The 15,559-nt window shown below is 29.6% G+C and overlaps 2 protein-coding genes across 7 annotated transcripts; both read right to left on the bottom strand.

Moving 5' to 3' along the window:
* Positions 1-3,519: 3,519 nt before the first annotated feature.
* Positions 3,520-9,162, bottom strand: LOC111310066 (peroxisomal nicotinamide adenine dinucleotide carrier-like). Of its 5 annotated transcripts, none has more exons than XM_022909174.2 (12): positions 8,568-9,162; positions 8,373-8,462; positions 8,219-8,293; positions 7,953-8,083; positions 7,581-7,635; positions 7,197-7,349; positions 6,811-6,879; positions 6,619-6,729; positions 6,159-6,227; positions 5,955-6,009; positions 4,234-4,431; positions 3,520-3,952 (listed from the first exon to the last, which is right to left on the bottom strand). In XM_022909174.2, the coding sequence occupies exons 1-11, from the start codon at positions 8,646-8,648 to the stop codon at positions 4,235-4,237; spliced, it is 1,086 nt and encodes a 361-aa protein (XP_022764909.2). In that variant the 5' UTR covers positions 8,649-9,162; the 3' UTR covers positions 3,520-3,952; position 4,234. The 5 variants fall into 5 exon arrangements, 4 of the variants coding, with proteins under 4 accessions (XP_022764909.2, XP_089605097.1, XP_089605098.1 ...); XM_089748970.1 differs by having other exon boundaries at positions 3,882-4,108; XR_016330496.1 differs by lacking the exon at positions 3,520-3,952 and adding an exon at positions 5,651-5,768 and having other exon boundaries at positions 4,292-4,431.
* A 2,046-nt stretch (positions 9,163-11,208) lies between these two features.
* LOC111309699 (uncharacterized) lies at positions 11,209-13,449 on the bottom strand. Of its 2 annotated transcripts, none has more exons than XM_022908701.2 (3): positions 13,217-13,449; positions 12,474-13,115; positions 11,209-11,581 (listed from the first exon to the last, which is right to left on the bottom strand). In XM_022908701.2, the coding sequence occupies exons 2-3, from the start codon at positions 13,092-13,094 to the stop codon at positions 11,438-11,440; spliced, it is 765 nt and encodes a 254-aa protein (XP_022764436.1). In that variant the 5' UTR covers positions 13,095-13,115; positions 13,217-13,449; the 3' UTR covers positions 11,209-11,437. The 2 variants fall into 2 exon arrangements, with proteins under 2 accessions (XP_022764436.1, XP_022764438.1); XM_022908703.2 differs by having other exon boundaries at positions 13,192-13,331.
* Between the last annotated feature and the right edge of the window lie 2,110 nt (positions 13,450-15,559).

Here is a 15,559-nt window from a genome sequence, read left to right as displayed (position 1 = left end):
TATTTATTTATTAAAATTGATTTTAGGATTATCTTGATTTTTTTTACGAAATCTAAAAATAGCTTTTCTAACTGATTTTTAAGATTTTCTTGACTTTTTGACAAAATTCGAAAAAATCATTTCTCCTGGTAACAATTAAGAAAAATAAAACTCTTTCATTTTTCTTAAAATTTTTACTCAAGATATTTAATTAAACATTTATTTTTATTCATTATTTTTTATTTTTTATTTTCATTATTTTTCTTATTATTTAAATAATTCTTTATTTAGTGAGAATAATTTTTAATTTAATTTTTTTATTATCTTAACTCTTTGGTGAAATAAAAAATATATTTTTTGTAATACTTAAGATATTCATCCAAACATTTTATTTTTATCATTTATTATTATTTTTATATTTTTTAAATAAATCTTTATTTTGGTAAAAATAATTTTTAGATTATTCTAACTCTATGGTGAAATCCAACAAATATTTTTACTTATAATAATTAAAGAAAACCAAACTCTTTTAGTTTTCTTTAAAAATTACATTTAAAAGATTCACTTAAAAAATTTATTAGTTTTATTTTTTGTCTTTTATTTTATTATTTTTCATTAAAAATTATTTCTTAAATTATTTCATCAGTTTGGTGAAATTTAAGCAGCATTTTGCTTGGAACAAAATTTTAATTTTCCTTGAATAATTATTTTTTAAAAGATTTATGCATATTTTTTAATTTTAGCTAGCCTACATTTTACTTTAATTCTATTTTTATTTTTTTACCTATTTCTAAAAGAATGAATAATGATAATAACATAAAATAATAATATAATAATAACAATAATATCATAAAAAATAAATAAAATCAACACAAAATAAATAAAATCAAAAATCAAAACAAAAAAATAAAAAGAATAAAAGAATAAAAAGGAAAAAGAAAAAGAAAAACTTACCAAATGGGTTAAGTCAAGAGTAGGTCCACGTGTAGGTTAGATGCTTTCAAATGGCATCATTTTGGCTGCTTATAAAAGGCCAAAGTCAATTTTTTTTTTCCTTTCTCTTTTCTCTCTCTAAACTCCAGAGCTTCTTTCTCTAAATTCAATCCCCTTTTTGTCAGCCACTGTAATAATCCAGATGCCAACTGATCGATGTCGTGTTATGGTTGAAATCTTTAATCAGCGTTGGTAAATTCAAAAATTTTATAGATTTTTAAGAAATACCTAGATATCGATCACCCAAAAATTCATATGATTATTGAAAAACTCAAATTTTTTCAAAATCTCGTAACCCCAAAAATTTTTTAAAAATTCTCAAAAATAACCAAAATGATCATTTTTGTCTCCCAAACACTTTTCTAAAACTAGATTTTTCAAAAAAAAAAAATCCTAAACTTCTAAATCAAGGTTTCCAATTTCAACTAAATTTTTTTTTGTTTTATTTCTGCAAACAAACCTTTTTTCTTAATGGTTCCTCTTATAAGGATGTGGTATTTTTTTTTTTTATGCTTGTGCGTGCATGTGTGTGTGTGTGTGTGTTTTTTTTTTCTTTTTTCAGAATGGCTTTAACTCCTTTTAAAAAAATTGCTTTTTATTTATGTGTTTTTTCTCTTTATGCAACTGTGTGGCTTTATTTATAGCCATTAAAAGATCAAATCCCAAATTTTTTTAGATTTAAAAATGAAAAATCTAGTACTTGAAGAAGAAAAATGATGGCCACAAGTGACTTCTTCAACCCAACATTTGGCCTCTAAAATTTTTGCCCTAAAGTCTAACAATGCATTTAATGCACCAAAAACTCTATCACAAAAATAGAGAAGAAAAGAGAAAGACCACTAATAGGAAAATAAAATTAAATTAAATTAACTAAAATTAAAATCAAATAAACAAAAATAAACAAAATTAGATTTGAGTTAAAATCTAATTAGGCCCAATAAGAAATTCGAGATTGGATTAGAGTAAAATCAAGAAACTCTATTTCTCGGATAAAATAGGTGTCTACAAATATATTAATAAATAATATTGTTATATTTATTATGTAAATAATATTATATTAATAAACAAATAATGTATTATATTATTAGTATAATATATGATATTAATAAATATTATTTATTAATAATATATAAATAATATATAATTTATTTATAAATATTATATTAATAAATAATATATAATTTATTTATAAATATTATTTATTAATATAATATTTATAAATATATTATTTATTAATAATATTATAATCATTAAAAATTATATACTAATAAATAAATATTATTTTATTATTAATAACAAATGAAGCTTAAAAACTTTAACAACTTTCTCTTACATGTTTTTGTTTTCATATTTTTAAAACAAAAAATTTTTATCTAAACATATTTTCAGATTCAATAAATTAAAAATAAAACAAAAAAAAAATTTCAAAAATATAAAACATATCTTGATACCAAACGACCCCTAAGATTTTCTTGCTGTTGGCAATTTAAATCATTTATTTTATTTTTACACGAGATTCATATAATTGCATTATGCTTTTATTATTTGTAACAAACAAAACGAAAAGATGTCCCCTGCCTCCCGGCCTAGTCGCCCAAGAGCCCTTAAAAGGGACATTGAGATCTCAGTTCTAAGTTCCCACTCCCCCCACCCTTGAACTAAAAAAAAAAAAAAACAGATGGAAAAGATCTTTGGGTTACTTAAAAAACTCAACATGTGTGATCTAGGTTAAAACCTCTTCCTTACTCTCACTGGCTTATGAGTGCTTATAAAATATAATTAGTTCATATGCAAGTGTTAGGTGTTAAACCCAAGCAGAGCGCAGGGATTAACACCATTGAAAGAAAATCGGATCCTGCCTCTTTATCTTATCAAATCGTTGCACATAATGGCCCGTGTCTTGGTCCAAAGGCTAGGAAATTTTGCCAAACATGCCCATTACTGTTGCACATTAACCCTGATGGGTTAGATCTGGCACAAGCCATGATGGGCTGCACCACACCATGTGGCGAGCTGCCAACCCATTTTGACATCTTTACATGTGTTGCAAATTATTTCCATCAAAAAGAGTATGTTGATAATTATTGTATTCCGTTCACAACTAATTACCACATTTTATGAGAATGTTTTATTTTATAAATTAAAATCTTGACGAGAGCTTTGGGCAAGCATATCATCTTATTTTAATACCGGAGTATGAAAGTACCCAAAAAAAAAAAAAAAGAAAGAATGATTGTAGCACGAAGTTGGAAGCATGAAGAGTAGACTTTTCCACATTTTTTTTTTTAATTCCTGTAAAGATAAACGGTAGAACATAAAATGAATAACTAACAAATATGAAATATCAGACAAGTTCTCGCATGTTTAATGGCACTCATCCTTCACCTTAGTATTTTCATTTCCATGTGTTTGTAAAAGTCATGGTTAAACAATTGCGTAAATTTGATATTAGGCATATCACCAAGAGTCCGAAGACTATCCCAAAACCAATCGGAAATACATACACAACTGGAACAAGTATTATCCACAAGTTTCATAAAAAAAGTATTATCCGGAAGAAAAAAAAAGATTGTTCATAACAGTTATCAGCGCAAGGCCAGCCGTTTTATCTGTAGAGTAGATCACATTTCAACTATAGAACACAAATGAAAATCCTATGAAACATTACATTCTAAGGACAGTATGGGTTTTAGCCACTTAAATACTATGATTATTACATTGAGAAGAGTAGGAAGCAAATAAAACAGGTCTTACATATAGCCATATAGGCACAAAGGAAGAGCTAGAATGTTGTATTTGCTTTTAAACTCTCAAAAATATGCACTGTGTCTGCTTGATAACTATGTGATATTAAGTTGAAAGCTTTGTATTATAATTGTTGACAAATATCAGCCTCATTAAATCACCTATTGACCAGAATTTTCTGAACCTGGAAGCGTCATTCATTCCATTTTTCTTTTTCTTCCGTGTACCTCCTCCTCTACAAAGTTTGCACACAACTATAATTAATTGTTGTATATAAGTTCAAAAACCTAGGAAAAAGGGAAAAAGAAGTAATTAATTGTTGTATATAAGTTCACAATTTATGCTTAAATTGCTTGAAATTTCACCACCTCTATACTTGAAATTTCATCACCTGTAACAGCATTATTATCTGGTTAAGAAGCAACCTTTTTAGTCTTTGACACATGCAAAGCCCCAGAGGGTGTCACCAGAACCTGACAGTTATGAACAAAGAAAAAAGAATTGACTGAGAGATACCTTATACATGATTAATCACATTTGATGGGACTTTCCAGATCTTATCAATAAGGAACATGTAAGCTTTGACAAGCTCTTCCTTGACCATGAAAAGTACAGAAGCTGCAAAAACACTTTGTACTATCTTTGTGCTCATCCCCTTGTAAAAGCCAGGCAATCCTTCATACCTGATCATTTTCATTATTGCATCAAGTGTACCTGTGCCGCAAAACTTTCCAGTTACCATTTTTGCCAAACCATAGTGGACCGATCACAATCTTATAACTACAGTAACTACTCAATCCCTTTATATCGAAAAGGAAGCCAACAGCAAATAAAAATGAATACCTATTTTTAAATTAATTACGTGGAAAGTACACTATTAAAGCCACAGTTTGAGGAACACAAAAAAATGTCACATGACGTCCTAAAAATTACCACATGGCAAATAGTCTTAAGGAAAAAGATGAAAGCAAAATTTTTGGTGGTCAAATTAGACAAAGGTTACATTGAATGTACATGGTAATTGACATTTACCTAACTTCTCTGCATGAAGATGAATAAGACTGAACAAGACAAAGAAGAGTGATAACTCTAGGACTCCAATGTCAACAGAAAATTTAAAAACCTTAAACCCATGAACAGAATCCAGAAACACAAAATGTCAAGGAAAGCTACAGAAATATGGATTCACAATCCCTTTTCGTACCTTAGATTCTCATACTTGCTATTAAAGCCAAAAAGAGCAAGGAGCAATGTGCATTACTTCTTAGAATTAGAAAGTACTTTTTTTTTAACTCCGCATAAAAAGCTATATGTATTTGGGGCCAAAACCTTTTCTGAAGCCAGTTAACTTTGATATAACTCTGTTATAATAATGGATGAGGCTCCTTGAGTAAAATGCTTCCTGGTGATAAAATTCATGGCTGAAACTAGAATAAGGACAACTAAATACTCTAAATGAAAAGATTTTAAAGCAGGTATGACAGAAGCTGAATACTTAGTAAAGGTACAAAGAAATAAAACTGAAGCCGTTTTGAAATGGAAAATCAGAATATGCATAAAATGATAAATTTTGGTAGGCAAAACCAATTTCTGTCGACATGGAAGCTACAAATAGGTTTACACTTTACAGACAGATAGATCAAAAGACAAAGCATTAATGTTGTAATATTGCTATAAAACCAGATACACATCAATAAAGCATAGCCTTGGCAATAACAAAAGTAACAAATTCAACCAAGCAAAGATTAGGATCTTATGAGTTTTAAGTCATAACAGAAGAGAAGGGAGAATCAAGATTTAAGATCTAGAGTCCACAAAAAGTTCAAATGTCACAGTGAAGTCAAAATGAGGGCAATTTGTAAGGCAGTTTTGAATTTAGAATGGAACTAAATTAGAGCAAGACCCAAAAAGAGATGTAGAAGATCCATAATACATGCATAATTCAATATACAATGCCGGTAACTTATAAATGCAGCTTCCTGAGAACATAATATTGGCATCAGGTGGCTACCCATCAGCAAAGATAAAGGCTTGGAGAGACGGCACAAAATCTGACACTCAAAAGATGAAAAAAGTAAAAGGTAAACTGTAGTTATTATAAGGTCACCTCAGCCAAAACTGTGGTAGAAGGTTTCTTTATAACATGAAGGTAAGAAATGTTGTAACTGGAAAGATGAAAAGAATTGGCAAAGAAGTTTTGAAAATCGTGATAGGGCAGAATTCATCTGATAACAAACCTGAATATCTTAGTGATACATTCCCACCAATCTCTTGCTTTGCTTGAAGCCGAGACTGTACAATTATTTAAGAGAATAAAAACAGTAAGAGGATTCAAAAATGTCGGTGCAAGACAAGGCCATAACAAGGAACCATGACACTTGCATTGAAGAATTGCAGAACTCTTTCTGACTTCCTTAGGAACCATTTCTGCAAAAGTTTACCTTGACAACCAGAAGTGGGTATGTTGTTACAGTTGCCCCAAGTTTTGCCAAGGCACCTAGTAGAAACACCTGCTCATACAACAGCAAGGCAGAAAAAGTAGAAATTTAGACAAGGTCATCAAGTTCCTATTCCTATTTTTGATGGAATTGGACCAGCTCCATAGTGGGGAGGAGAGGAGTTAAACAGTCTAATATTTATCAACTTTAGGTACCAAATTGAACATTTGACCATAGTTCGGGTAACAAATGTGTGATTAACCCTTTCTAATTCTATCTTTTGTTTCAATAAGTAACAAATTTGATGGGGAAAAGGTTATGTCCCTTTCAGATGATATAAAACAAACAAGTTTTTGAGAGTTTTGATGCCAAGGGGAAAAAAATTGAAATAAAAATGTAACTCCAAGATGATGATGCATGATGCATTCCAACACTATTAATTTATCTCAAAGATATCTTGTACCTCCAAAACTGATACATTTTTTAGTCCATGCTTATTATTAGCACCACGTTTTTCCTTCATACGCTTTAATGAGCTCTCATATATCATGAACTGGATTGAGGGATTACACACCTGGCATAAACAAAATCTTCATTAATCAGATGCAACTAAATAGTTTGTCCATGGTTTACGTATATTACAGTAAAGGCTAACCATAATAAGTGTAGGGATAATGCCTTTCCAGAATCCACTAATTCCTGCTTCAGTATAAACTTCACGAGCCTAGAAAATTACGAAAATTATGAAAATGTATACACTTGTGATTTGCAATGAATAAATATGATGGTTTTCATTCGCATTACAATATATAAAATTACGTTAAATTTTGAAAGATAGAAACTGCATGACAAGCTGTTTTGAAGAAGCTTTGCACTACAAGACTAAATAAAAAATCTATTTAAATTAATAAAGAAAAGCAACCAGAGAAAATGGTCAAACCAATTATGTCATCATCATAATGAGTGTAATGACAACCTTTCCTCAACCCCGAACCCCAAGGTATTAAAAAGAAATGGAAAGAGAAGTGGGCAGATACCAACCGCATGAATGGTTCCATAAGGATGAGGCTTTGTTGAATCAAGCTCAGCCAATTTATCTTGCAGTCTTGAAGCTATTAAGCTGTTTTCAGAAGCCTCCTTCAATAGAGACTCCTTTTTTGACTCCATAATTTTTCTTTCCGCTTGAGTATGAGTCTGAAGAAAAAACAGAGAATGCCATATGTTTTATCTTCAGGGGATCACATAAACTCCAGTATGGTGGTACCGTAGTACAGATAGAGAGTCATTCATAAATATTAATATTGGTATATTTACATAAACTGAAAATTTAATAGATATGCAGCATTGTTTCTTCAAGACAAACTTATGTTGTGTTTACATTAACCCTTCAAAATAGAGGTATAGAAAAGGGAAGCAACAGCAGACCTGCATACGGGTGACAAGAACCCATATTGGGTTTGTCAGCAATACATTTAAGGACCTGCAGGGTCAGACAATTTTAATCAATTATTTTCGAAACTTGAAAATGCAAAGCCTCTTCTTTATTCAAAAGAAGGCAGCATTGCTTGTCCTAACTGTCCCTGCTCTGACTAGTTATATACGCTTTTTTTTTTCCTGCAGCACAAGAATGGCATTTAACAGAGCTAAAGATTTGAAGGCATTATCAAGAAAGAATAAAACCTACAGCAAGCTGGGGGATGTATATTAAAATTAAATAGTAAATTATGAATCCTTTATAACCATGCCTCAACTCCGCGGGTAAATGAATGGCATAAAGATGAAAGGGATGTGTGTTACCCTGCAAGAGCGGCTACGAGAAGCCAAGAAAAGATGCCAACAGTGCCATCCCCACGTCCCTTGTGCTTACGGGTAGATGCAATAGCCTCAACCTTATTTTTGAATAGCTGATAAAAGTAGTAGTAAATGCCCTGACAAAATGACAAGAATATTACTACTACTGCTACTACTACAAGGCATGAAGAGGTGAAGAGCGAGCGTGTATTCGAGTCAAAATTGCTAGCATAAAATAGAAAGCTGGAAGCAGGGAGGGGCAAAAGAAACACCTGTGAGGCAGCAGTTCCAAATAAAGAAGGCTTAAGCCCGGAGTACAGTCCTCCCCAGCCTTCAGTTCGTACGACCTACATGAAGAAGAACCGAATCTCAAATCACTTGGAAACTTACTTAGATAAGCAATTTGAAAGATGACAAGTCAGGTACATGGAGGATCTGAAGAAGCGTGCCGGCAGGCGCAGCGGGGGGTTTGGGTTTGGACTTGGCGATTCTCTCCGTTTGTTGACGCGTGTTCACCTTCGTTATATTTGTACACACACGGTTATTGGAGTTTTGAAGCCTGTATTTATTTTTTAAAAATTTTGAAAAAAGAAGAAGAAAAAAAAGACAGAGAGAGAGTACCGTCTGAAGGGGATAAGTGAGGATTTGAGCAATGATTCCAGCGCCTGCTCCTGCCACTCCATTCGCTATAGCGTTGGACATACTAACAGAGTTATCGTCCTTTGACTGCCCCCTGAGTGCTGACTGAGTTATCCTCTACTCTCTTCCCTCTTCCCTTCTCCGCCGTAACTTTTTTTTTTTTTTTAATTTACTTGCTTGCTTCTGACACTTCATTTTCACTAATCCACTTGGGCTATCCTGTACCTGTCTTCTTACCTCTTGCTCATTCTTTGTTAAAGGTTACGATTAATTACTAACAGGGTTCAGTTTTTGGCTTCAAATTTTGATTATTTATTTATTTATTTTTATCTCCATGCATGGTTTCGCTGTCGCCTCACCTGTCGAAAGTCGAATGTAATGTAAAATTAGGCAAAGGTTAACGGTTAAATTGCTAAGGAAGCAATGCATGAGTGCATTATTTAATTCTCTTAACCCATCTTGCAAATTACCAGTGAGGATAAGAGTAAGGTAATCTATACTACAATAAAACAAAACCTAGAGTTTGATGTTACAAATGAGATCAATATGGTGAAATTATAAAAAAAAACTTGTTCATGTCATGATAAAAATAAAATTAACAATGATATATTGGTTCTTTACTTTTTTTTTTTTTTTGAAATAACGAATGATTATGCCCACTTTTCTCCTTCTTTTTTTTTTAATGAAAGGTTCAATTATTTTGATTCTTTCTCTCTTTTATATTTTTAGTTATGTAACTTTTTTTGCTGCTTTCTAGTTGCTATCATATGCATACTTTCCTTCCCTCTCTTTTTAACTAAAATATTAAAAAGTTTTTTAACTATTTCAATTTTTTTAATAAATCTTTATATTTTTATTATATCTAAATAAACTTTTATTGTTTATTTATATTCAAATAAGCCTTTACTTCAAATAAAATGTTAATTTATATTAAAGACTTATTTAAGTACAAATTAAAAGTTAAGAGTTTATTTAGATATAAATTAAAAGTTAATAATTTATTTGAATACAAATTAAAGTTTAAAAACTTATTTAAATATAATAAAAATATAAAAATTTATTTAAATAAAGTGATAAAATATAAGGGCTTGTTTGTTATTTTTATCTTTTTTTAAGTTGAAAAAAAAAACTTCTGTTTTATTACAAATAACCAAAAAAATAAAATATGTACATCAATTATGTTAGAATTGGTCAAAAAAATTATGTAAATTAGATCATCGATGCTTTCATTATACTAGAATTGAATACACTCGCTATGTTGGTGGAAAATATGTCTTGAAAAGGAAAAAGAAAATTTGTGTTTAGAAAAGACTAATACTTAAACAAAAGTTAGATAATTTTTTTTGTGGATAATTGTTTTTATAAAGTAATAAAAAAAAAAGCCATATTCATCTTTACTTATTTTTATAATAATTTCATTTGATTTTTTTTTTTATAATTTCTTTAGATTGAGCTTTATAATTAGTTAGATACAGAGTATATGAACTTGTAAATTATTATAATAGCATGTTCTTTAACATGTTAGATTTTGGGAATCACACCATAAGCAACTTTTCTTTTGAAACATTATATTTTGGGATTTTTTTATTTGAAAAAAACAAAATCAAACCCATCTCTTTAAGAAACAAACACCTACCATTGAATCAAGGGTTGAAAATCTTTCTCAGCAAACATTTCCCAATGTTCACCACATAATTTTTTTTATTATTTCATTTTAATAGAAAGAAAGAATGACAGAATAATACCAGTGATACTTTTGTTTTTTAGCGAGCTGGCTTGCTACGTCAAACTCAAAAGTAAATTCAACTTTTCTCTCATGATTACAGAAAATTTTAAAGAAAAAGTTAAAAATTAGTTGAAGAAGCTATTCATCGGGAATGGCGATGGAGACGGGAGAAAAGGACTTGTTGGAGAATATGAGCCATTCTACAGTTGCTTTGTAGAGGCTGAAATCAAGAAAGCAAGCTTAGTACGTCATTTCTCTCTTGCATTCTAATTTCTACTTTATACTCCGATTTTGCACGATCCCAGCCAGATTTGGCAAGAATTTTTCTTCAATAAATATATAAATAAATTGGAACCCCTACCTTCCCTCTCTTAAGTACTTCTGACTTTGATATAATAATAAACATAACAATGATAATAAAGCCGCTGAGCTACAGAGACAGCAACAGGATTAAGAACATTGAATACCGCTCTTTATTAAGAAAATCCTTGTTGCTCTAGATCATAGGTGGTACAGAATTTTTTCTCCTTTTTTCATTAGGGATTAAAAAGTCTTAAAACACCTACAATTGTACATGTGGAGACAAACATCTTGGCCTGCAAGTGCTTCAGGCAGGAAAAAAGTAGTTAAATGAATATCCCCCATTTAAACCCCCCCCCCCACCCCCCCGCCGTGTAGCTTATAATTTCCGAGCATGGGGTATGGAGTCAGGGAGAAAGTTTGGTCTTTGATAACCATTTTCAAGAAGTACACACAAAAGTCAAAAAGTTACATTCATTTATATGACCTAAATGATGCCAGTCCACTGCAGAAACAGACAGTCTGCTTTGCTATTTTTCCCTTCTCCTTAAATTCTATTTAATTATGGACAAGCATGAGCTGATAAATGAAACCACATGACAGGAAACCTCAATACTTCATTGAATCATTGGTGAAAATAACAGAATAAGCCATCACAGTGAACCATGAAAATGGCACAGAAAAAAAAGAGCGAACTGACAACATCTTAACTGATAAGTTACAAGAATAGCAAATGTCACATCAATCTTCAAAACTAAAATATTTTCACATTGCATTTAAGTTAAATAAGCAGATGGGAAGAAAATGTACTTGACATTGGATCTAATCAGGATATATTTGCATTCTTCAGAGATTTGCAGACCACTACTCCAGCTGAAGTCTGCATCAAGTGCTCCCCAATCATTGCATTACGAGAAGCATCTGTCTTAAGATGAGGCTGCACCAATTCCCAAATCTTTTTCTTTTGAACCTGTATAAATTTGAAACAGTAAATAATTAGAAAACTTCGTATGGATGCAGGATGCAGGATGCCGGAGCAGGATGAATGGTACAAATTAAATGAATAACCCAATACTATCATTGAAAGCCTCAAATCTTTTAGTTTTGTCCTCTATCAGGTTGGGGTTAGGTTATATAAATAGTGTCCGATAGGTTTTGTTATATGGAACACAACAAGCCTTCAACTATTTCAACTACAATACAACTTTCGCCAACGCTATTCTTTACCAAGTGGAATAAATCAATATCAGGGATGCATGAATGGACAAGACTGACTCTTTGACTCGCGTTTGATCCCTCAATCACAATAAGGAGTAATTTAGGAAATTATGATTCTTCAAGAATTGAATATGAATGTGAGTTCTAGGTTGGAAGGGAGTTTTGGTTTTAATCTCAGATCCTTCAGCCAAAGAACACTGAAAGATTTATTAGGCAGATAATTAGACAGCAACTCCATATCCTCTCACAATTTGTTTGCTTAACATTGTAAATTAATCTCCAATGCTTCCTCAATATTTCTAGCAGAAAACTGAGAATAGATTCTACAATTCATGTCTTCTTCCCCAACTTTGCTAGTTCTTTGACAAGGTATAGGAAGATCAGATGTCCAGATGGCAGCAGTCTTCATGGCTATATATACATTAATTTCTCAATAAGTCCAAGTAGAGAAACCAAAGTTGGTCTCGGGTGTACATCTTTGTCATCAGATTCAGCAATCAACCAAGGCATACTTACTGGATAGCAAACTAAAAGCAACTTAGCCTATGGCATCCGCACCCTATCTCAAAGTTTTAATAAGAATTGAAGTGAACATAGACAGGTAAGGGAAAAAGAAAAGAGAAAGAAGTGGCGGCCGGTGCTACCTGACTGGGTGTGGCAGGATCAGGCTGGTTATCTTGATCGTGTTTATTGCCAAACCATATTCTGTCGCCAGGAACTGAAGCGGCGGGGGGCACAAGAAGCTCAACATTCTGATGGGACGCGTCAGAAGCAGCCATAAGCATTCCACAAGACTTGACACCGCGCATGTTCCTTGGCTTCAGATTAGCAAGAACAACTACTTTTGTATCCTGAAGGAGGTTGAGAGGAATGTAGTTAACAAGGCCGCTGCAGATGATTCTGGGCTGAGGCTCGCCTACGTCCACCTCTTCCACATAAAGAGAATCGGCCTCCTCATGCCTCCAGGCCTTGATGATTCGGCCAACCCTTATGTCGAGCAGGTTGGCTGCATACTTTATGTTGTCCGTGGGTTCATTATTATCGGTCTCCCTCTCCGGTTGAGCTGTGGCCTCTGCGTTAACGTTGGGAGACACACAAAACGATGGACAACCTCTGAGAATGATACGATTATAAGGCAAAAAGAGCGCTTTTAGGCTTCTAGTCATTGGATGTGACGGGGCGGGTGGCCTAGTCTTCCAACTGCGGAGGAGGGGAAGCGAGTAGCTAGATATAGATAAGCCTTTCAGAACAATTGTCGTCGCCATTCCAATTTACGGCAAATCACCCTGGAAACGTAGGAAACAATCCTTAATTGATATCAATCTCGGCCAAAAAGAAACAATCTAACGCAAAAAAACAGACCCTAAAAAATAAAAGGACAGTTTACAGTGAGGAGGGATCAATCTGTAAGAAGCCTGCCGTTGAAGAGACGCGTTGGAGCAATGTGGCGACTGGCTATAGGCTACAGATAATGAACCCTGGATAGCACCCGACCTGTTCAGGTAAAGTTATTATCATCACTTCACTAAATTTCGCAGAGCCGGTGTTTAATTTTGGACGGGTAAGTAAGATTATTTGAAAACAATGGTAATCAGTGGTTGTAATATTAAAATTAAGTATGAAATTAAAATTAATCGTGAGGTATATATATAAATATATATATATATATATAAAGATAGTGATAATAATAAAATGAAAGATATTGACAATAAAAATTATTCTTATTAATTTTATATTAAATTTTGTAGATAATGAAAATTTTAATATGTTTTTAATATTTAAGAATTAATAATTAATTGAAATTTATTATAATTATTCTTATATCAAATAATAATTTTATTAAAAATTAATAATAATATATTTATAATTATAGATATTAATCTAAAAGTATACCATATTAATAAATTATTTTTATGTATATATTTTAATAAGTGGTTTTACTGTACAAAAAAATTATTTTATAGAAAACATTAACACATTTTTTTTATATTTGCGATAAAGAACAATAAGAATAAGGTTTCATTTGGCAATCCGAAAATAACTTTTAGAAGTAAAATATTTTTTATGAAAATTTTTTGAGAAAAAACAATATTTTTTTATTGTTTAGAGAATTTTATCAAAAATATCTTTCTATGTTTAGATGACACCTAACAGAAAATATTTTTACTTACATTCATCAATGTTTTTTGTATGATTTCAACATTTTTTTCATGAATATTCCATATTTTAATATAAAAAATTTTATGATTTTAACAATAACATATTTATTAATATTTATAGGGTTAAATATAAAAATACTCCATCAATTATATACTTTTTATCAGTTTTGTATCTAAAAAAATAAAATTATTATATTGATACACGAACTTTCATTTCGTTATCATGTTAATATTTTGGACAAACATTTTTAATTAACTTTTTTGATGTGATATTAACATCCAATAAAATTTTGATATGTGTTAAAAATAATCCAGTTAGTACTAGTTCATTAATGTCATATCATCATTAAAAAAATTTTTAAGTAGTTTTTAAAATTTTATTAAAATTTTAAAAAATTCTAAAAAGAATTTTTAAAATTATTAAAAAATTCAAAAAAAATTTATTAAGAAAATATAAAAATTTCAAAAAAATTTTCAAAAATTCTAAAAATTCTAAAATAATATTTAAAAAATTTTAGTCAATTTGAAAAAAGTTTTAAAAATTCTAAAACTTTTTTGAAAATTCTAAAAAAAATAAAGGAAAGTTAAAATTTTTTTTAAAAATCTCTAAATTTTAAAAAAATTCAAAAACTAAAAAAAGTTCTAAAAATTAAAAAAATGAAGATTTAAATAAATTTTTTTCTTAAAATCCAAAAAAAAATTCGCAAAATCCTAAAAATAGTTAAAATAAAAAATATAAAATTTTTTAAAACCGTAAAAATTTTTTAAAAATTCTAAAAATTTGTCATTTTTTTAATCTTACAATTTTATGTTTTACATATTTTTTGAATTTTTAAAAATTTTTTAAATTTTTTGGATTTTTATTCAAATATTAAGTATTTATTTTAAAAAATTTTTTTTAATTTTTCTAATGTTTCAAAAATTTTAAATTATTTAATTTTTCAAAATTTTAAATATTCTTATAATTTTTCTAAAAACTTTTAGAATTTTTCAAAGATTTTTATACTTTTTTAAATTTTCAAAACTTTTAAAAATAATTTATATTTTTTCATTTTGAAATTTTGAAGTTTTTGTGATTTTTTTAAACTTTAAGAAAATTTAATTTTGATTAAAATTTTCATTTTTTTAGACTTTTTATTAAAATTTTTAGAATTTTTAAAAATTTTAAAATATCATAATTTTTATAATTTATAAAAAAGTTTCATATTTTTAAATTTTTTATAAAATTTTAAATTCTTTTAGAATTTTTCAAAATTTATTAGAATTTATTAGAATTTTTTTGAATTTTTATAATATGTTTTAGAATTGTATTGTATTTTTTGAAAAATTTTAGAATTTTTAAAAAAAAATTTAGAATTTTAAAAAGATTAGTATTTTTTTTAGTTTTTTTTTTAATTTTTTAAAATTATTTTGAATTTTTAAAACATTTTAAAATTTTTTAGAATTTTTTAGAATTTTTTTAAACTTTTCTTTTTATATTAACGTGACATTGATAAAATTGATATTGAATGAACTTTTGACACATGTAAGCATGCCATTAGATATTCATGTTATGTCAATAACGTCAGTCT

This window comes from Durio zibethinus, chromosome 19 (assembly GCF_047325235.1).
Source record: "Durio zibethinus cultivar Kanyao isolate XHJ-2024 chromosome 19, ASM4732523v1, whole genome shotgun sequence".
In the NCBI taxonomy this organism is placed as follows: Eukaryota; Viridiplantae; Streptophyta; class Magnoliopsida; order Malvales; family Malvaceae; genus Durio; species Durio zibethinus.
Note: the sequence above shows the minus strand (reverse complement) of the source record. Positions and strands in the feature narration are given on the sequence as shown.